This window comes from Lissotriton helveticus, chromosome 2_1 (assembly GCF_964261635.1).
Source record: "Lissotriton helveticus chromosome 2_1, aLisHel1.1, whole genome shotgun sequence".
In the NCBI taxonomy this organism is placed as follows: Eukaryota; Metazoa; Chordata; class Amphibia; order Caudata; family Salamandridae; genus Lissotriton; species Lissotriton helveticus.
Window position 1 is genome coordinate 1277387817 of NC_136059.1, and position 23569 is coordinate 1277411385.

The 23569-nt window shown below is 45.7% G+C and overlaps 1 protein-coding gene across 1 annotated transcript; it reads left to right on the forward strand.

The window, feature by feature from the left end:
• Positions 1-1581: 1581 nt before the first annotated feature.
• LOC144820238 (E3 SUMO-protein ligase KIAA1586-like) lies at positions 1582-3981 on the forward strand. The gene is given in 1 exon segment (XM_078677834.1): positions 1582-3981. A coding segment is annotated over 1 exon segment (2400 nt).
• Positions 3982-23569: the final 19588 nt, after the last annotated feature.

Consider the following 23569-nt stretch of genomic DNA (forward strand, 5'->3'; position numbering starts at 1 on the left):
GCAAATGACAATGCCTTTTATTTCTTTTTAAAACATAAATAAAAGGCATTTATTTTCATTTACAATGCCAATAGCTTAAACTTGCGTAAATGCCAGACCTATTGCATTGCAAATGCTTGTTATTAAATGTGTTTATATATTTAAATTGAGCAGGTTATTTGTACAAATGGATTTCTGCCCTGAAGTAACTTCTCATTTTTATGACTGTATGAGTAACCCTGTTCTTTGAAACCTAACTGTGCACGTTTGCAGTGTATACAACTTGTGTGTATGCAGTTTATTTGAACCCAGGCATAAATTAAATATAATTATAAAAAAGTTGTGGCAGCTGATCTCACAAATGTTTTCCTGTGATCTTGAGTATGTGAAAGACTGTAAAAGCACGCACACTACTTGTTCTGTGCAATCTGCCTCTTGCTACAAATCATATGTCTGTGCCCTGTTGTATATTCCCCTAGTTGGTGGTGCTGCATAGCACTAGCACTGTCTGAGAGACCGAAGTAAAGAGGAGCGTGAGCTGTGAGGTCAGATAGCAAGAGAGAGAGAGAGAGATGAGATGACGGAGCATCAGATGGGCGAGGACTCTGAGAAGAGAAGGAAAGATATATAGAAAGACAGGGTGTTGAGGGGAGGAGGGAGATAGAGAGAAATGAAAGACAATCAGTTCTGGGTACTGGTACACAGGGGGTTAGAGAGAAAAATAGAAGCGAGTAAGGGAGAGAAAGAATACTGAGGACTCTGCTACATTATGCTCCCAATCAGGGTGTTACACGTCTGCGATTGTTCAGCAACTTTGAGCGATGTTTCTAATATTTTTAGGACAACAAGGTTGTGTTGAAATGTACTTTATTTTGCTGCATAGAAATAATATTTCTCTAGTGTGTGTGGCATGCAACAAAACTCTAGTCCCAATTATCTAGAATACTTTAGGCATTGGATTCCTATTCCCGAATGTCAATACATTGAAGTTTATTTTTCAAATGTGTAAGTTTGATGCCTTAAATAAGTCAGCACAGGTGCTCACGCCAGAAGAACATCCTGTAACTTATCCCTCACACTGATACACACCTAATAGTTGCTACTACAACACATAGCTGTTGCAGGAATCTCAACAAAGAATCTCTGCCAGCCAGTACAGCATCTCTGTGATAAGTGGGTAAGTACGTTTCCCCCATTTATAGGGAGGCCAGCTCACCTCACTAGCCCATTCCTGAGCCTGAGATTGCCTGAAGTTAGAGTGCCAAGCCCTAGAGGTACCATAGCAAATGTGACAGCAGGAGTAGGGTCCCTATACAACCTGTCTTCCTCACAGGATTTACTTTGCTTCAGAGAGACCTAATTCGAGCCATCTTGAATCTTTACAGCTGTTTCAAAGAGGTAGCCTATGGCCTACACACATCATTAACAAATAACAACTAGCGATATCTGGTAGCTACTCCACATGGATGTTAAATATGTGCAGATGCAGAAATGTCTTTGGTGCAACCTGCAAATAAATATTATTGGTGCATGTTACTTTGATGAATTGACATCACACTTCGCACATGTCTAGCGTGTTTTCTTTCACTTTGCATCCTTAGAATGTCTCAGAGTGGACAGAAGAAGATTTCAAGCTACTTCACAAAATTTAAGCCCAAGATTGATGAGGAGCCTGCTAGCAAACTTGCTAGAAAAGACCATACACTTACAGTGGAAGAAGGGAACAAGGAAGATGAAGTGCGAGAGAAGGCACTAGATGATGAGAGTGACACCACTACTAGCAGCAGCGTTCTCATCACCCCTACAGAAGAAAAGACACAAGATCGTCCTCTTACAGATGAGCCGCATCATGCTGTGGAGATTGCTGTAGAGATGGAGGAAACTCCAAGCACTAGCAAACAGTCTGACATATTATCACTGAAATCACATTCAGACAGAGTTTTTAGGAAAGGCATTCTTCCTAAAGGTTGGAAACATGACCAAAAAATATATTTCCAACGCAAGCATCCATGGTTAATTGTTAAAGGCCCTAACCTTGGCTGTTCTGTGTGTCGCCAAGTCCGTGATCTTGGTGCTGAGAAATCCAGGGGAATGAAATTGTCCAAAGAATGGACTGAGTCTACTGTGAAGGCATATGGCACCAATATAGAACAGCAGCAGAAGTCATTGAGGAAAAAGATTGGAGAACATGCACTTAGCAAGGCTCATGTTGCAACTTTAAAAATCTTAGAAAACGCTAAGAGAGATACTTTATTGCAAGTAACTGCAAAAGCACAATCTGTACAAATGTCAGCAACAGCCAGAATATTCCGTGTAGCTTATAAGGAAGCAAAGCGAAACAGGCCAGCGTATGGTTTTGAAATGGAGATAGACTGCCACCAGTTGAATGGACTAGATATGGGTCGAATTTTGCACTCCAATGTAGCTTGTTCAAACATACAACGCCACATATCCTTAGAAATGAAGAGGAAGATATTTGCCAAAATTATTGAGCTTTCCCCCAAAGTAAGTCTTTTACTAGATGAAGCCACTGCGTTAAATAGGAAAAGTTCTTTAATTGTGTACATGCGAATGCAGCTACCTGGCATGGACTCCTCAGCTAATATGTTTGTTGACCTCATTGAGCTGAGTGATTTGTCAGCTGATGGCATAGTAAACAGTTTACTGTCTGCACTAAAAAAAAATCCAATTAATATAAGTGAGGACTTTCTCTCCAAATGCATGGTTTCAGTTGCCTGTGATGGAGCTTCAGTGATGTTTGGCCACCACAGTGGTGTTGTAAAGAGGTTGCAAGAAAAAATCTCGTCCAATATTGTAGCCTGGCACTGCTCAGCACATCGCCTGGAACTTGCCGTTCATGATGTCATGAAAGATATTGGTGCTACAAATCATTTCAAAAACTTACTCGATAAGCTGTATTCTCTATTTTCCACCTCTGTTAAAAACCATTTGGAGCTTAAGGAATGTGCTGAAGCTCTTGACGTTCAGCTCTGCAGAATAGGTAGAGTGTTAGATACTCGTTGGGTTGCATCAAGCTTCAGAACAGTGGAGGCTATTTGGAATGCTTATCCTGCTCTCTACAAGCACTTTAATAGTGCAGCTGATGATGGTTCCCGTGACAGTTCAACATGAAATATGTACACAGGCTTAGGAAGGCGGTTATCATCTATACAGTTTGTTGCTAATCTGGGCCTCATGTATGATGCTCTTCAGGAGTTATCCGAGTTATCACTTGAGTTACAGAAACGTGATTCTACAATCATTGATTCTCACCGGGCTATTTGTCGGCAAATAGCTGTGTTTGAGGCAATGGTAGACAGGCAAGGGAACCATTTCTCACTATGTAAAAAGGCCATGGAAGAAAATATATTCCAAGGTGTGGTGCTGCACAAAGGAAAGACCACGGACAAAATCATTGAACAGGGTCAGTTTTTTCGTAGCCTTGCAGAAAATCTAAGACATCGTTTGTTGTCTACAGGAGGAACGAATTCTGCTGACAAAAAGGCTGAGTATGATACACTCATTAGCGAAGTGAAAGTTTTATACAAACAGTACTGGCCTGATGAGCTACCTGTTCTTTATGGTGAAAGTGATATTGAGTCTCTGTGTAAAAGATTCAACATTGCCAGCCGAGAAACCATACGTGCTTACAGAGAGTACAAGGAATCTGGAGGCAAAGAAATTAAAAGGCAGTTCAAGGAACTTTTGATGGCCATACACACTATTGCTATTAGTACTGCAGAATGTGAGCAGGGCTTTTCTCAAATGAATCTGATATGCACATCCACAAGAGCATCATTGGTGACTCAAACAATATCTTCTTTAATGTTTTTAAATCTTGTTGGTCCACCATTTAGGAGATTCAACCCATTACCCTATGTTCAGTCCTGGCTTGCAAAAGGACGAAGATCAGCCGATGACACTAGGAGTAAAGCAAGGAAAGAGGAGGACATGGAATGCATAAGCAATTTAGACTGTTTCTGGGGTTTTCTAGAAAAATAGATGTAGCCCATTCCAACTGAGAAAATGTGTCATTGCAATGTTTTGGAAAAGTTAGGCTTTACTGTGTTAGGATATTTAGTTGTTCTAGTTTATATAGGTTATTTATTTGCATTTATACCCCTTTGTTGACAGTGTCAATTTATTTAATATTTTGTTATATTTATGTGTCTTCTTTGTTTGGATGTTATATTTATTGTTCTATTTAATATATTTTATTTATTTTGTTTTTTTACCAGTTTAATTGCTTTTTTGATTTTCATTTTACGACGTATCTATTTGTATTTATATATTTTATTTTTTGTTAGTTTGTCTTTATATAATTACATTTTGTATGGCACTATGCCTGGTTATTTTGCACTAATAGGTATGACTTATTCACAATACGGTCAAATTGAAACTGCCCAGCCCCCTACCTATTCCTTTGGCCTTGGTATTTATTTATAAAATGTTATATAGCGCAAACCACATTTTGGTGGAGATCACATTTTTCTTTGCTTTATCTTAAGCTAAAATCTTTAATTAAAAAGTCATATTTTGAACATATGCCTCTTTTCTAATCTGTGTTGCCTGTGTCATACAGAACTACATGTTTCATGTTTTTCTTTTTTACTATTCTTAATGTCTAATAAATGCACATATAGCTCCAGAGACAAGTTATAGTATAAGCCCAACAATTGGTAATCATCCTTTTTTGTTTTTGTTTCTCTAAAGCAGTCGCTTTAACTGAATATTACACTATACTGATTAACCCCATGCCACTGGAAGTGACAGTGGCTGACTGACTCATTCAAGTGTATTGCATGATTTTATTCAGTTTATCTGTTTGGACTAGTGTTTTCACAACATTGGGTTTTATTTTGTCACTTAACTTAAGCTATGTCAAAGTACCTTTGAAATCATAGACTCTGTTAAAAATGGCATGCCCTACCCCCAGTATTGTCCTTCCCCAAATCAGCACACAGAGCTCTGAAATTGTCCATTTCAATGCATTAGTGGTTTTAGCTAATTTATTCCAAACTTGTGATTTAAATGCACATTTGCTTTCATCTTTTTCAAAATGGTTAACGCCACTGGGAACCTCCTATCAAAACCTTACGGAGGCTCCCTTTCTGAAATTCAGATCAGGTATTATATTTGACTTTTAGCAGTGCCACTTGAAGATGTGGGTGGGGCTAATAAAGTAGGTGGAGCCAATGTCGAGAGTGGGCGGGCCTAAAAAAGTGGGTGTGGCCTCCGAAAAATATTTCAGCACCTGCACTTCATATTCTACAAATTAAGCACACTGGACCCCGCACTGTTGCCACAGGGACTTCATGTAACAGGAAATTAAGTTTGTACCCCGGTCACTGACGACTTCTCGAGGGAAGCCCACCCGGGAAAAGATCCCCATCAGCGCCCGGCCCACCACGGGGGCCATCACAGTCCAGAGGGGGATGGCTTCAGGATAGCGGGTGGCATGGTCCACCAGGACGAGAATAAACCGGTGTCCTTGGGAGGTGCGGGGTTCCAGAGGCCCCACAATGTCTATTCCCACCCGCTCAAAGGGGGTGCTGACGGCTGGGTAGGGTTGGAGGGGGGCCTTGTGCTTCCCTCCACTCTTCCCGCTGGCTTGGCAGGTAGGGCAAGTCCGGCAGTGATTGTTCACATCATTCTTCATTTTTGGACAGTAGAAATGGGTCACCAGGTGGCTGTAGGTTTTGTCCTGCCCCAGGTGCCCGGCGAGGGGCACGTCATGTGCCAGGTTCAGGAGGAAGTCTCTGAATCGGAGGGGGACCACCAGCACCCGGCCGGCCCCCAGTTCGGCAACCTTTTGCTCACTGTAGAGGAGATCGTGTTCCCAATAGACCCAGTGGGATCCCGAGGGGTCTCTGGTGGCTTGAGTGGCGGCTTGCTGTCGGATTCCCTCGAGGGAGGGACAGGTTTTCTGTTCTTGCCGGAACTGTTCTCGTGTGGGGCCACCTTCTTGGCGCCATTGGGCTAGTTCCGGGATGTTGCCGAGCTCAGCAATTTCTTCACTGTGGGGCCCCAGGGGTTCGGGCTCTGGGTCGGTGTCTTCGGATACGGCGGGTGGCGGAGGTGCAGGCCACTCGGGATCTTCAGCCGGGGCGGCCTTGGATCGGGTGGTCGCACAGGCCCACTCGGGAAGGCCTAGCATCCCCAGATGCTCTCTCCGCTTGACGCCGGCCCAGGGGGAACTTTCTAGGTCGTTCCCAAGGAGGCAGTCCACGGGGGCATCGTCCCGGATGGTCACCTTCAGCATGCCGGACACCCCTCCCCATTCAAAGGGGATGCGAGCCATCTGGCACAGGCTCTCGGACTTGTCCGCCGACCGGGATCTTCAGCCGGGGCGGCCTTGGATCGGGTGGTCGCACAGGCCCACTCGGGAAGGCCTAGCATCCCCAGATGCTCTCTCCGCTCGACGCCGGCCCAGGGGGAACTTTCTAGGTCGTTCCCAAGGAGGCAGTCCACGGGGGCATCATCCCGGATGGTCACCTTCAGCATGCCGGACACCCCTCCCCATTCGAAGGGGATGCGGGCCATCTGGCACAGGCTCTCGGAATTGTCCGCCGACCGTACTGGGCACAGCACGTGGGGCAGGATTTGGTCGGGGGTTACCAAGTGGCAGCGGACGGCCGTCACACTGGCTCCGGTGTCGCGGAGGGCTTCGGTCCGGTGCCCATTAATGGTGACCCGTTGGCGATACTTCTGAGTGTTACCCTGGATCGGGGCCCGGGGGACCATGTCTCTCTCGCCTAGACACACCAGGGACATGGCAGCGGGCTCCCACTCGGTCTGGTCTTCGGCATAGTTCTCCTCTTCGCCCCTCACTTCCCCTAGGGAGGCGGCCGTGATCTGGCGGTTTGGAGGACCAGTGGTGCCCGGTCGTTGATTCATCGGGCAGAGGGGATCATTGGCATGGTGACCGGGCCGCTGGAATCTGTGGCAGGTAACGTTCGGGCTGGGCCCTGGTCGCCCCGGAAGGGCCCCTCGTCTGGCCAGGGGTGGCGAAGTAGAGGTCGGGGGCGGCCCCGTGGGGGAGTCTCGGCTCCTGTTCTGGTATCCTTCGCCGCCTCGGGGCCGGTGGTTCCCCGGGGAACCTCAGCCGTAGTCTCCCATCGGGCTCCGGGGGACTCGGGTGCTCACCCATCTATCGGCCTCGACTGCGAGTTTACGGGGCTCGGTCAGTTTGCTGTCGAGGAGATGCTGCCGGGGTTCGATAAAACAGTTGTTGGAGAGGTGCTCTCATACAATGAGGTTAAACAGCTGCTCGTAGGTGGTGACTTTGCTGCCTTTGATCCACCCCTCTAGGGCTCTGCTATAGAAGTTCACGTACTCCACCCATGTAGTACCGGGGAGTTTCTTACAGTCTCGGGAATCGCTGCCGGTACATCTCGGGGGTGAGTCCGTAGCGAGTAAGGAGGGCGGCTTTCATATGTTCGTAAGAGGTCATCTCGGTGTCTGGGAGCTCCAGCAGGGCGTCTCTCCCTTCGTTGATGAACTTCCCCCATAAGCCAGCACCCCAGTCTTTTTGGGGTACTCGATGAGAGGTCATGGCTACCTCGTAGGCCTTAAACCACTGTTGGATGTTGTCGTTTTTATAGTATTCTTTGACGACATCTTTGGGGATGTGGACCTTCGTGTCCGCAGGAGGAGGTGGGCTTCGGTTCCCGGAGGCGCTGGCCTCACCATTTTTGGCCTTGATCTCAAGTTCTTTTAAGCCACGCTCGTGCTCGAACGTGAGCTTCTTCTCCTCTAAGTCTCTCTGCCTTCGTTTCTCCTCCAGGTCTCCTTGCAGCCGTAGTTGCTCAAGGGCTATCTTTTTCTCGGCCAGCTGTAGTTCTCCGTCCAGACGGAGTCGGGCGAGCTCCAATTCGTGGAGCCGGCTCCTTTCTCGCTCTCGGGCGTCTTCGGGGGAGAGGCCCGCGTCTACGTTTGTAGGTCTTCCTTCCGCCGGGGTTGTGTCGGTCTCTGGTTGCATGTTCGGAACTGTGTTGTCTTCGCTCTGGGGTGGCGTTGCTCCTGCCTCCACCCAGGTTTGTAGGGCCAGTTTGAAATCCTCCTTGGTGCTCAGTCCAGTGGTATCGATGCCCAGGTCCTTGCAGAATTGTTTCAATTCTTTGTGGTTATAATCCTCCAACCGTTCCTTCTGGAACTCCGCGGTTGGTCTGGTTTCTTTGGTGGTCATGGTTGTGGTGTGTTTCTGTCAGTAGTGGGTGAGTCACTCTCTGTTACGATTTGCGTTGGCTCGGATCGCACCGCCTGCCACCAATGTTAGAAAGGCGGTTCCGGGGGAGGCAGAAGATGTCTTACTGACCACCCCGAGTTCCACCTCTCCGTATGGAAGTGGGCCGAGCGCCGTCGAGAGGCCACCTGCGGGAGGCTCCACTCCTAGAATCGTACAGCAGAGCAATCACACCACTACAAAGGGACACCACACAAGAGGATAACTTCGTAGAATCTTTATCAGCAATAACGTTGGGTGCCGTCGGCACTATGTACATACGGATCGGGGGATCCTTAAAGTCTCGGTAACAGGGGAAATAAGGGGTAGCGGGACAGTCTTAGTGTCAGCTTGGTACGGGGATACCCTGCGCACAGCCCTCAATCCTCGAGCTGGGGGGTTCCGTAAGGTCGAGCCGCGGCAGCGCCAGCAGGCTCCGAATATGGTTTCAGCGAAGTTGGGCCGCGGCAGCGCCAGCAGGCTCCGGAGATGGTTTCAGAGAGGTTGGGCCGCGGCAGCGCCAGCAGGCTCCGAAGATGGTTTCAGCGAGGTTGGGCCGCGGCAGCGCCAGCAGGCTCCGAAGATGGTTTCAGCGAGGTTGGGCCACGGCAGCGCCAGCAGGCTCCGAAGATGGTTTCAGCGAGGTTGGGCCGCGGCAGCGCCAGCAGGCTCCGAAGATGGTTTCAGCGAGGTTGGGCCGCGGCAGCGCCAGCAGGCTCCGAAGGTGCAGGGTTCAGAGTAGTGAGTTCTTCTTAGGGTCAGCCGCGACAACGTCAGCAGGGCTCTCGACTCCAGTATACAACTACTGACCCATTCTAGAGCTGCCCCAGATATAGGTCTGGAGTCCTTTGATGTCCGGACCCTCACGCCTGGGGGTCAGAGGGGCCGGGATGAGGGTGTCCAGACACCCAGCAGGGGGGTGGAGCCAGCGCCCAGGGAGGCCGGAGGGCGATCGAAACCAGGCGTCTGGGGACGGCTGGAGGGCCATCGAAACTCCCCGCCTCCTTGATCCGTCAAGTGGCCGCTTTACCACCTGGTGGGATCTTGGTGCCTCGATATCGGGGCTTCGCTGGGACTGCAGCCGAGGTTGGGCCGAGGCCATGTGGTCCGGACGTGGAGGGTCCAAGATGGAGTCGGGCCCTGAGATGGCGGCCCGGGATAGGGGCCGGGCCAGCAGAGTGGGGCGAGTAGGGGTCGCCGTGACTTTGAGGGGGAGAGCCGGGGGTCGCCAGGAGTGGTGGCTCTCGGGGAGGGTTGAAGAGGTAGCTTTGTCGGTGTGGTCAGGGGTCGCTGCTGTCCAGGGCCCGCCATGAGGGAGAAAGGGGACCACGCCACGAGGCCGGGTCCAACAGCTGGGATTTCACAACAACCAGGTCAATGCACGTTTCGGTGGAGGTTTTGCTTTGTATCCACCTTCCTCAGGACAACCCATTTATGTGTTTAAAGTTGAGTGGTAGGGGAATCTGTAAACAGAAAACGTAAAATTACGTATGGGCTGCCCCGACAATTGTAAAAAAAATTTACTACTATGAATATACTTCCTGCATTTATCCAATACAAATTAAAGCAGCCACCAAAGGTAAGAGCAGGATAGGGAGGGATATCTGTTTGTGAAAGAAGTGTGCATTAAAGAAACAGTTGTGTGGCCACCTACCACAAAGAGTGGGGCTATTGAGCCTAGCTTGTGGGCTACCTTATATCCTCATTATTAAGAAATGGAAATCCATCTGGGTTCAACTGTAGGATGCCAGATCAATAACAACCACACAGTATGCTCTCAATCAAGTGCCAAAAACTGACCATAAAAATCTCTGGTGCTTTCTAAAAGGTGCCTCTGAGAACTCACAGGGGTAGAAGAATGAAACCGATGTGTCCTTCCTGGGACAAGGGTTCAGTACAAAAGTTTATGCAGAAAGTTCATCCAATCAATGGCAATCATAGCCACAAAAAAGAGAAACAACGACTCAGAGATGGCTGTAATCATTAAAATACTGGGGTATGCTTGGATACCTTCAATGTTGCCAACGGTACACTTTATATTGCATATACCAATGCCCGACTTATTTCTGCATTATAGCAATTTCAGGTCAGGGACCTAAATGGACACTAAGGGCACAATAAGTGGAAAGAAGACAATAAGTGTCAAAGAACAGCATTTGGCATACAGGGCACCCATTCTTTCAGTGGAATACTTGCGGGCCACAGGCCATGACAAAGTAAAGCCTGATATAGAAAGAGCAGGGGAGATAAACAATAGACACTTTTGTGTGTCTGGTAAAACTTCTGCCTCGGACTATAATGTGTTATCCATGTCCACATGTAGGCATACCATTTTCGCAAGTGATTCATAACCCCCCATCTCAAACCACACTTGCTCAACACGCCATAGCCTCCCTTAACATGACCTGGGGCAAACCCAGCAAGCTATTTAACCAAGTTGTATGCAGGCACATCCTGCATCAAGCATGTCTCTTATGGGCGGGATGGGTCCCTTGCTCACTGTGCCACTGGATTCAAGCTAGCCTGGCTGATGAAGGGTAATACCCAGAAACCGATCCCAGGATGCTTATTTCTGGTTCAGGGAGATCCTGGCTTGGTAATTCGGTCAGGCTGTTCCCTTGAGGCACAGTCTCAAGACTGATTTGCATTTGGCTAGGTCTAAACTGGGGTGGCTTTGTGAGCAAAAGAATGATGGATTTAACCCAGATATCTTGACAGGGGTGAATGTATGATTTATTCAACATTCTGTCCATGATTTATTTGCATAGCACTTTTCACCCTACGTGGGATGGGTATGCCGAGACGTGGGTCCACTGCTCACTGCGCCACTGGATTCAAGCTAGCCTGGCTGATGAAGGGTAACACCCAGAATCCGGTCCCAGGATGCTTGTTTCCGGTCCAGGGAGGACCTGGATTGGCAGTTCGGTCTGGACTGTTCACATGAGGCACAGGGTCAAGACTGATTTGCATATGGCTGGGTCTAAACTGGGGTGACATTGTGAGCAAAAGAACGATGGATTTAACCCAGATCCCTTGACAGGTTGTTAATGTATGATTTATTCAGCATTCGGTCAATCATTTGTTTGCCTAGCACTTTTCACCCTAAGTGGGATGGGTATGTACAGATGTGGGCCCCTTGCTCACAGTGGCACTGGGTTCAAGCTAGCCTGACTGATGATGGGTAGCACCCAGATTTGAAGTTTGAAGCCATCTTTTCCTCAAAATTGGCGCATTTAACAAGATCTTTATTTGCATTAAACTCATATAGAGAATCGTGAACTTTTCAATTTTGCAACAGCAGTGTTCTGGCAACGGCAAAGATTTAAATTAACATTCCAATCAATTGGCTCAATTTTGAATTGAAGAAATGAATAGTACATGTTAATGGTTTTTAATGCACGGTAGCCTTCGGTCTCTGGATAATGACCTTTCCAGTTTAGACAAGCACCCTCTGATAACTGAATATCCATGATATGTGACAATGACCTCCCTAAATATGTTTCAAATGCGATTAATGATGTCATGATGCAGGCTGGGAAGATCTTCTGCCTCAGACCAAGCTGGTAACTGTCCTTCTCTTGGCACCAACATAGTAGATGCTACAAAGCTGATAGCATATAATGATTCTTAAACTGTTTACTTTGATGAAATGGTCTTTGGAGTGGCGAGCATTAGCCAGATCATGGAAGACATATTACCACTCTCAAATCCATTAATTTCTAGTCTCCTCTCCACAAGCATGTACAGGGAAATAAATGGCAAATGTCAACCACTGCTTACTTTATAGGTACATGTCAGCTCATTATTATATGTTACCAGTGACTGTTTAATTCAAAACTAAGGGCCATATTTAGAGTTTGCCTGGTGTGGTGGGATATCCTGACTGCCGTATTACAAGTGCTTTGTAGCCTGTGGCACTTGTAATATGGTGAACACGTGAAATTGTAATGCGGCGGGTGGGTTACTCGCCATGTTTACACAGACTATCCAATCCCACAGACTCTAACTGGGATCAAATAGTAATATCCTGAGATACAGTCCATAATGACGATGAACATTTATTTATGGTGACATCAGATTGGCCATTGTTCAAACTCTTCTCTGTGGTAGGTGTCCTTTGACAAGGAGCTTGATTTGTTGATTTTTGATCTAGAGATGAGCCTCCAAAAGATAGCGCTGGGCTTCAGCAAATAATCACTTGCATCTAACTACTCTGTGCCTTTGTGGAGGGCGCTTTGCTCTTGACCTGAAATGTTTTGGCCTTCTGGTGTATTGTATTTTATGGGTGGAGAAGCAGGTGTCCAGCATGACTGATTTGTGCCTGGTAGCAGGAGCTGGTGACCTTGCCCTAAGTTTGTATGTGCACTGAACTGCAGTTTATGTGCACTTGTCCTTTAGTTAGGTGTTAAATTCTTTATTTCTGTGCATGTCACTCTGATTCGTTCATGACTGCAGTTGTGTGTAAGGGCGGTATTAGTATGGCATGAAGCAAACCTGGAGGTGAATTTTGGATTGTGTTCAGATGTAGCATACTGTATATGCAGTAGTCCATGACCAGTGCCCCTTCAGTCCCTAGAGGGTTCTTTCTAGGAATGGAGGTGAAAAATGATTGCACAGTATTGAGTAGGTGGTTGTGAAGGCTAGAGCCTTCTCTTAACATAGGGCCTGATTTAGAGTTTGGTGGACCGGTTACTCAAATTGCCCACTCCGTCAGAAAAGCAACAGAGTGCCCTGTCTGTCAAACTCGGTCTGCCCACCTCATTTAGAATTGTAAAGCCTATCAGCATTCCATCAATTGAGCTCCCCTTGGCTCTGTCAACAGATAACTTCCTCTGATGGCATGATAGAGTAGGGGTCTTCGAAGGAAGGGAATTACACCATCTGCTCTTATTAGCGTAGGCAATGGAATGCTTTTTTCCCTGTCTGTTAATGCCAGGAAAAGCCTGGTAGTGCGGGACAAGAAAAAAATCCAAATGAGCCACATACCCTAGGGGAAAACTTCCAGGGTGTGGGAGCATTAGTTGCTTTTTTTTCAAAAAACAAACTGCTATTTAGGAGGCTTGTCTTTGAAATACAAAAACATTTTAAAAGTTTGATGGCTATCCTTCAAACTTTTCTCACACTGATAGAAACTGCCATGACCCCTGTCCCTATCAATGTACAGAGATATCCATGTGCCCGTGGATATTTACGAATTTGGCAGGCAGAGGTCCCTCTGGATTACAGAGGTAATGTCCTCTGTCATCGGAAAGGAGGGAACTCTGGCCTTTAAACTCTAAGGGTCTCATTTATGAGGTTTTGCCATAGAGCAGCGCCACAGACCTAATTGGCTGCCGTTGCCAATGCAGGCACCTCTGCTCCATGGTGCAAGGGTGCCTGCATTGCAGGGATGATTATGTTTGTGCAGGAAGGGAAACCTTCCTGTACAAAAACAACCACAAGAAGCATTTTCTCTTTCTATGTGTGCTGCAGAATCCTTGTTAATCCTGGCTTTGGTTTTGTGACCTGCAGTGGTTTAGTCCTAGAGTTGTTGGTTGTAAGGGTGCAACTTTGGAGCCCTGTGCTCTATACTGAGTAGACAAGTAGGACAGAAATGCAATTAAACATATTGTGGTAGGATTCATAGTAATGGTTGTAGGAATAGTGTTCTCGGTTCCACCATTATGGCAGATCTGTTCCCCATGCAAGACTTCTTGAATCACCTTCAATAAGAAAGAACGTGCATTTCATTTTGTTTTTTATGTCTTCTCCATTGTCTTTCTTTTGTGTTTGTTGGGACTGGCTGGTAGCCAACAGCGCCAAGTGCTGTTCCTTTCAACATTTTATTTGAGCATTTTTCAGATTATTTCTTGACTTTGTAATTCTGTAACGTCTGTGATCAATAACTGAAGAGCAGAGTTATTTTTAAACATAACATGTTTTCTGTCTCTCAGTAGGTCACACAACTGTAAATATTTGCACTCAAATGTGGTTATATTTTCTCTGCTAACCAGAGATATATTTCCACGTATCTGGAGCCAGAAAGCAAGGAGCCAAAGTCGGAATTGAGGACAAGGTGTCTTCTCCAAGTTTGGCTTGCATTTCCGAGAAATTAGGCTCAGTTTGTGGAAGCCAGTGTTTGGATTTATCTAGCCCCAGACCCGACTAACTGACTTCTGAGATTAGAGAGCTGACAGACAAGTGTTCAAACCGGAACATGGCAGCTGAAGACAGTAGCAGAGGGGAGGGATCTGACACCAGTCCTGTCGCCGTGGCAGAACTGCAGACCTAGCGAAAAACAATGTCCTATTCGTAACTCTCCAATTTTTGGTAGTACTATGTGTTCCCTCGCAGCAGCGTGAAGGAGTTTATTAGCAGTGAGAAAATATCCATCTTTCGAAGGCGGAAACAAACTAATTTGCCCTGAAATGTTAAATATCCTTTGAACCAATAGCCATCATTCCCCAATCAAAAAACACACTGGGAAAAATGCCTTCATAGATCCTGGCCAGAGTATGATCAAAGGATGTCTCTGTGTAAGCATCAGAATTTAAAAAAAACGTGATTGACTGCAATTTCACATATCAAAGACCGGTTGTCATGGCTGTTGGCCACGGATTAATCTGCTCATCTCTACTGAAGTGTGCCCAGACGCACTTCAGCATGGGATAGTCAAGTGACTGTGAGATTTTTACAAAATGTGGATATGAAAGAAAGCACATGATGAGAACTCACATGGTCTGCTGCCCTAGAGATATATTAAGTTATTTGCTGAAATGCATTCATAATTCATGCCTTCCAGATGAATAGATATGTTGTTGGTTGCATCACAGTTTCCATACCAGATGCTTCGAGTGCCTGATCTAAAACTGCAACTTGTTAACCAAGAGATTGATAGAGATCGTTTTTGTCATATATTGTTTCTTTCACAGTTAAAGTAGTTTTGTACTTTAAAAAGCACACTTCTGTATTGGGGATAAGTTTGTCAGGGTCAAATTAATGGCTGAAATGCAAATAATAAAAACAGTTGCACACAGACGCACGCAGGCCGGATCTCCGCCCCGAGTGCGAACATAAAGATAGTACTCATAAATGCTGTTTGTGAATTCCCAAAGCAATACGAAAGGAGATGATGGACGGAGCATTGGAGCAAATTAAACACTCACCCCCAGTCAACTGATCTGGGTTTATTCTGTCATCATTCTTTAGCTCACTCCGCCACCCCAGTTCAGACAAAGCCATATGCAAATCAGTCTGATCCTGTGCCTCACGGGAACAGTCCAACCTGAACTGCCAAGCCATGTCTTCCCTGGACCGGAAACAAGCATCCTGAGACTAGTTTCTGGCTAATCAGCCGTCATCAGCCAGGCTAGCTTGAATCCAGTGGCCAAGTGAGCAAGGGACCCACGTCTGGGCATACCCTGCCAACTTAGAGCGAACAAAGTCATACTAAAGGGGATGATGGACAGAGCGTTGGAGCAAATCAAACACTCACCCCCAGTCAACTGATCTGGGTTTATTCCACCGTCATTCTTTAGCTCACACCGCCACCCCAGTTCAGACATGGCCATATGCAAATCAGTCTGACCCTGTGCCTCATGGGAACAGTCCAGCCTGCAGGAGTGGTTGTGCCACGCACACAAGTAGCCTTTCAAACATGTCTCAGGCCTGCCATTACAGTGTCTGTGTGTGCAGTTTACAGTCACTTCAACTTGTCATTCAGTACCACTTGCCAAACTTCAAACTTCCCTTTTATTATACATAATTCACCCCTAAGGTAGGCACTTAGTGACCTTATGGGCAGGGTGCTGTGTAACTAAAAGGTAGGACATGTTCTTAGGTTTTACATGTCCTGGTAGTGACAAACAGCTAAATTCTTTTTTCACTACTGTGAGGCCTACTCCTCTCATAGGCTAGCATTGGGAATTCCTTAAAACACTTTTTAAGCTGTAATTCTTGATCAGAGGGGAGTAGCTACATCATGTTTCACATCTTTGGAATCGTAGTGATAAATCCTCTATAGTGATTAAGTTGGATTTGACATTACCATTTTAGAAATGTGGACATTTCTCTTCTCTTCACTTTTTTGTGTGCCTGCAGCCTATCTTCAATACACATCTGAGCTGGGCAACAGCTACATAGTGTGCATTCCCTCCAGACAGCCACAAACACAGGAAGGGCTGGGTATGACAGAGGACTCATCAACAATCATCTGCATTCTGATAGCCTTCCTGGTCAGGAAGGGGGAGAGGTGGCTTACACTAACATCTAAATAGGCACTGTCCAGTTCTCACACAAAGGACTGATTACCCCCTACGGATAGCCTGACAAGCAGAACTGGGTTCATACTTGCACACTTTATAGAGTTCCTTTGAAGTCACCCCTTACATCAAAGGCACTTTTCGGTGTAAGTACCAGGGCTTTGACCCTACCAAATCAGTACACTGCTGAAGCTGGGAAGAAATCTGCTGGAGTAAAGACTGGTGTGCTATAAGGATTGCCACTCTGCTGTGACTGCCTGTTCTGAGAAACCGCTTCTCTGTTTTGCTGAGCTGGCCTGCTGCTTGCTGATCTTTTCCCTGCTGAGGACAAGGAATAAACCCATCTCACTTAAGCCCAAAGTGACTCTAAGGGTTTGCTGGCTTGCCTCCTCTTTTCTGAATTCTCAGGGGCACAAAAGACTTCCTGCAATTTGGCTTTTACTGCTGAACTCTGATGCCAGTGAGTTCTACCCTTGCATTAGGTTCCCCCACCAGTCCTGTTGCTCAGAAGTGGGTTCTAAAGCTGATTTCTGCACAAACCAAGGCATTGCCTCGACTGTGTGAGAATTTCCTCCACACCGTTCTTCAATGCCGGCGCGAGGGTGCTCAACGAAATCAGATCTACAGCCTGCATAGCTCGACAATGACACTCTGCAGGGCTCCACGACGACGCATTGCATTCACTTCAACAGAGCTTGACGATGTTCAGGTGCCCCTTTGCGCAGCTCATTGAGGATGCAGTAGACCTATGACATTGACAAAAGCTCCCTCCAAGCTATTTCTTCAGCTGGACCTGTCAAGGTCCTGTAGGTGGCCTGCCCTCCATCCCGATTGGCCTGTACTTTGAATTTGCACCAGTCCCTTGCGACCTTAAGTAACCTTTTGACCTTTAGTGAATTCTAAGCACTGTTTTCTCATTTACTATTTAAAAATCCATATCTCAACTTCTACGTTTTGGATATGTGTTGTTTTGGTCTTGTTTTACTCAGATGAATCTTCTCAATTTCTCTAAATCTGTGTGGAGTGTTTTTGTGGTGTTTTCATTGAGCTACTGTAATGTAAGTGTTGCACAAATACTTTATACATTGCCTCTTACGTTATGTCTGACTGCTCTGTACCAAGCTACTAGAGGATGAGCACAGGGTTAATGTAGTGTGTGTCTGACTTACCCTGACTAACGTGGTGGTCCCTACTTGGACAAGAGGCAAGCCACTGCCAAAAGAGGCCCCATTTGTAACAGCAGCAACATCACAAAATAAAATGATAGATGGAGTGTTGAAACTTTTCAAACACTCACCGCCATCTGATCTGGGTTGAATCCATTGGTATTTTGCTCACCACGACACCTCAGTTTGGACCCCGCTCCCCATGGGAACAGTCCAGCCCGTATTGCTAAACCAGGTCCTCCCTGGACCGGAAACAAGCAACCTGGGACCAGTTTCAGGATACCACCCCTCATCAGCCAGGCTAACTTGAATCCAGTGGTACAGCGAGCAAGGGACCCATGTCTGGCCATACCCATAACCACTTAGGGCGCAGTTAGCAACATCACAAAATAAAATGATGAATGGAGTATTGAAACTTTGCAAACCCTCAAACCCAGTCACAGACCTGCGTTTAATCCATCATTATTTTTCTTGCCACGTCACCCTAGTTTGGAACCAGCCATAGGCAAAATAGTCTTGAACTTGCTCCCTATGGGAACAGTCCAGCCTCAACGGCCAAGTTAGGCCCTCCCTGGACCGGAAACAAGCATCCTGGGACCGGTTTTGGGGAATCACCTGTCATCAGCCAGCCTAGCTTGAATCTAGTGGTGCAGCAAGCAAAGGATGACACATGTGTGGGCATATCCTTAGCCACTTATGACACACATAGCAACATCCCAAAATAAAACATTTTAAAAATGCTGAACGGAGTGTTGAAACTTTTCAAACACTTACCCCTAGTCGCAGATCAGGGTTTAATCCATTGTTATTTTTCTCGTCACGTCACCCCAGTTTGGACCCAGCCATATGCAAATCAGTCCTATACCTGCTACCCATGGGGACAGTCCAGCCCAAACTGCCAAACCAGGTCTTCCCTGGATGGGAAACAAGCATCCAAGGACCGTTTTTGGGGTATCACCCTTTATCAGCCAGGCTAGCTTCAATCCAGTGGCAAAGCGAGCATGGAAACCACGTCTGCACATGGTGTAAATCTATGGCAGTGTCAAAAACTAATGCCATGAAAGAGCAGGCGTTAGAATGGCGCATGAGTAGAAATACTATTATTCGTCCTCGTATTTGCTTCTTTATGTGTGCTGCATTCTGCAACACACATAGAAAGAACAAAAGCCATTAATGATTGTTTATGTGCAGGAAGTTGTCCCTTCCTGCATATAAACAATCATTACATAATGACGATTGATACTTCTATGTGTGCTGTGTTTTGTATCACAGATAGAAGTAATACATTGCCTTTATTGATTGTTTATGTGCAGGAAGGGGCACCTCCCTGCACATAAACAATCATTCCCTGAAATACAGGTACCATTGCACTATAGTGCAAAGGGGCTTGCGTTGGCACTAGGAAGCTAATTTTAGCATCAGCACTAGGGAAAACACAGTGGTGTGCCTTACTGAAGTGAACATGGTGCAACCGTGCAATTTGAAAATGTCAGAGCAGGGCACTGTCTGATTTGGCACAGCTCCGCGCTCTGACATTTTCTAGTAAGTATGCCCCAAAGAGTCTTATGTGTATCTCAATGTAACTCAAAGGGGCGAGAAAGCTCATAAAATAAGACCACTCAATGGCTCAAACAACTTGCTCCTGCTTGCTCCACTGATTGTAGACATAGAAACTTTTGAATTAAATTAGGTTGAGTTTGGAAAGCAGTAATGGAAAAGAAGGAACAAAAGTTGCATTCTTCTTACACTTGGGGAAATATTTAGTCTCGAAAGATGCAACTCTTCAATAGGCATAGGTTAGCCATTAGTATAAAAACTGACATTATGCACCATGTAACTAGTAAAGGTCTTGCTTTAAACGTTCATGAAGGTTCACCAGTACATTTCAAAAAGGCTCTGCTTCAAGGCATTCGAATCTGAGACACAGGAAAGAGGACCACGTCACAGGAAATACATTTATGGAAAAGTAATGGTGCAAATGGAAGGTGCAAGTTCAAGTGTATTTACTTGAATTCTTGCAAGACTAGATAGTGGGAGTGCTGTGAGAGAGAACATGTGTAGTCATCCTTCTTAGGAGCAGAGTGAGACAGTGTAACATACCATTAAAGGGACTTTCATGTCTGTTTGCCTGGGGGGAGAAGAGGGAGTGATTTGTTTGTTATTTTATCATGCTATGGTTGAGCTTGTAAAAGATAATATGTGTGATGGAGGAGCCTCGGGGGGAGGTGGCATTTGGATTTGGTGGATGCAGGGCACCCACAACAAAAAGGCGAAAAGGCGATGCCCCATTCACCAAACTTGCAGCTTACATGGGTCGGAATTGAATGGTTTCAACAGGAAAAACCTCAGCTGGCTCCGCTGGTGGAAACCCTTGAACTGGTTTCCCATCCTCCACTGGGCATCAATGACACAGGGTTCTCGCCCCGACTATACGATGGGGCAACCATTTCTGAATTTTCCTCCCTGATACTGCATGGTAGGGTTATCCTGGACAGGGAAATCAAATAGTGGCCCAAAGACAGATTCACAGAAAGAATGAGATTGAAAAAAGTGGCTGATGAGTTTGTTTTGTACCCAAGAGCTTACTGAGGGGTAGATTTATAAACATTTTGTGCTGGCTTAGCATCTCAAAAGTGATGCTAACCAGCTTAAAACTATTTTTGAGCTGGAAAGTACCCTAAAAGTAAAAGTAACTTTGTGTTACTCAGGGCCAAGGAGGCGTTACATGGGTGGCACATGGGCATTCCCATGCAGCCACCAATGCCTTTTGATGCTAAACCCTATCTACAAACAATAGAAGACAGGGTTTAGTGTCAAAAGTTAACACCACTTCAAAGGAGGCGTTCAAAGGAGAAATGCTTTTCTTTGTCCTTTCTTTTCGAACTTTGCATATGTGCTGCACTGGGCAGCACACATACAAAGTGGGAAAAGTGTTTAAGCTTGTCTAAGCATTGTGGGGCATATTACCAAGCAATAGCAATAATTATCGCTATTGCTTGGTTAGAGACAAAAATTTACCGCTGAGCTGCGGCGATTTTTATCGCAGATAAACCTTGGTATTACTAAGGTTTATCGCAAATGCGATAAAAATCGGCCCCAATGCATGAATATCGCTGAAAAGACAGCGATATTCATGCATTACCGAGCTAATGCTCTTAGCCATGTTATCCACCTCCCATTGGATAACATGGCTAAGAACTGCTCAGGGCAGGTGTTAGCTTTTGGAGATATTCGAGCTTAGCGCGAATATCTCCAAAAGTTGGTAATAGGAGATAGCGATGTTAGCGACTGTTTCCAGTCACTAACATCTTGGCATGCCCACTTTGCATGTCATTAGTGATAAATATCACTGACATGCAAAGTGGGGCCCAAGATGGTCGCTATCTCCTACTAGCTGTCGCTAACTGGTGTTAGCGACAGCTAGGTAATAGGGAGATAATTTTATCTCCGCTTTCTTGGCTTTTAAAGCCAAAAAAGCGGAGATAAACCCCCTTGATAATATGCCCCTGTATTTTGTACAGGAAGGATACCCTTCCTGTATAAAACCCATGCTAGAGTCAGGCAAGCACCCTAGTGCTATGTCGCTAAGCTGTGTGCCTGGTGCACTGCAGCTGAAATCAGCCCCGGTCCTGGTGAGAGGTGAGGAGAGAGCCATATCTCTGTAAATATGGTGCTCACCTGCTCCCTTCCCGTCCCGCAACACAGCGCAGCCTCTTTGGATGCTGCACTGCATTGCGTGTCTTTTTCGAAAATCTGGCCCTTGGTGTCTAGTAGTTCTGGTTAGCTGTGGTTCTGTAGGAGTAGTTTGCTGTGGTAGTGATGCACTTAGTGTGCAGTGAAGAAAGGCAATGGGGTAGGAGTGCATTTAGGGTTAAAATGAATGTGGGAGTAGATTGTTGGTAGCCTTAGAGACTGCAGACTTGAGAAGTAGAGCACAGAGGGTATGAATAAGGGCAGTAATTAGCAATACCCCGGTTTATGGGAGTGACTCTACAATTAGAAGATGGCGTGAGTTGGTCCCTATGTGACCATTGATAGGTGTGCTACGGGTAAGGACAGTGACGTAGTGCAAGCCCTTTATCCCCTGTGGTGCATGTGGCCCTAACCTTTCAGGGGCCTCCAATCCCATTGATCCTTAAGCAAAATAAATATCTGTGAGATAAGGAAGACTAATAGCCTCTCCACATTCTGCAGGTGGACTCTATCATTTTGCATTACGCCACTGGGTAAGGAGTGATATTCGCTTAAAGGGTGTATGGACTGACTCTGCAGTTCACTCTCTGGGTGTAGGTCACTTAATGTGTTGATGGTACAAATGGGCGCATCTAATTAAATGGGTGCAGGATGCAAAGTGCCCTAATGCTCGGAATATGTTAGGCAGGCTCAGCTCACATTTCACAAACGAGGTGTTTCCTGGGTGTGATAGTCCCCTAAGAATGAGGCATGAGGAATTTGTACTTTGTGCACTGATTTCCAATTGTTTCTCCTCTCCCCGAACATTTCCCCAGTTCACGTTTACCGGACTTTTCCAGTTGAAATGCAAATCAACCAACTTTTTTAAAAACCCGCCAGTCCACACCATTCCTCAAAAAACTCAAACAGGAACCAGGACAATTATACAGCTATGAACAGGTTTCTGACCTACCCTGACTATGGAAAGTGATGGAAAGATGGGTGGCTACCCATCTAGATACCGTCATAGGCAAGGGACAGCTGTATTCCAACCACCAATTCACACATTTGTGAAAAGTAGCTATACAGATGAAATGGTGCTTGCTTCTTATCCTATAAAAATCCTTTGAGGAGTAAATTAAAATCATTTTGTGAGCTACAGTACAATTATGACCAATTGACTCAGCAGACAGCTCGATATTAGGCAATAATTGTTAATTTGCCTAAAAGGATTCCAAGGGATATTAGGAACTGGCAGAACACATGGGCATAGAGTCCAATTAGACCATAGTATGGATGTACAGAGGTTGTACTGTAGAATTCTTAGCATTTCTAGTTATAACTCTTTGCTCAGCTGTTGAAATAAATATGACAGCTGAATCCGGACAAAGGACCCTTTCACATTCGTTCACAAGATTTGTGTCCCTAAATCTTTTATGGAACACACTGTTATTTTGCATGCTTGTTCTAATTAAAAATATATATATATTTCTGTAAATGGATTTCTTTGACTAATCTGAATAAAAAGACAAAAAATGACCAAATACACACTAATCTCTTAAAGAGAAAATAAACTTATAAAACGTAATCAAACCTTTCATTACTGACTGAACAACAAATACTGAAGACAATGTTTCTTTTAAAAGTGTGTTTGGGTGGTGCTCCATGTTAATATGGTGGCAAAATTCATCGACCCGAAGAGGCGTGGAAATTGGAGGTTCGCTTAGTAAGTTTAAAGAAGAGCTACTTATAAATGTTTTAATAAGATTTCCGGGCACGCAGGATGAAGTACATACTGTTAATGTTAATGTTAGATTATATTTATAGAGCACCAATCACCAAAGGTCTCTAGGCGCTTGCAGTGTGGACCATGGGCCAGGAATCCCTTAGTCCCGAGGATACTCAGCGTACAGTCGGTGGATTTATCCAAATGCCTCAGTAAACAGGATGGTTTTGAGTTTCCCCCTAAACGGAATTAGTGTGGTTTCCCTGCGAATATTGTCCGGGAGCTTGTTCCAAATCTGGGGAATCACAAGTGAGAAAGCCCCCCCCCTCCCCAATGTAGCTCTGTCAAAGCGCGGGCAGGTCAGCAGGCTGGCGTCAGGAATGTCTGACAAAATATCGAGATTCACAATATCGACGTACAAAAATATCGGAGCAAAAATATAAAAATCAAAAATATCGGGTTCCTATACTTAACTAGATATATACACAAATATCGATTTTTTAATATCGATATACAAAAACATCGTTTACTTTTATATCGACTACATTAACATCGGAAAACA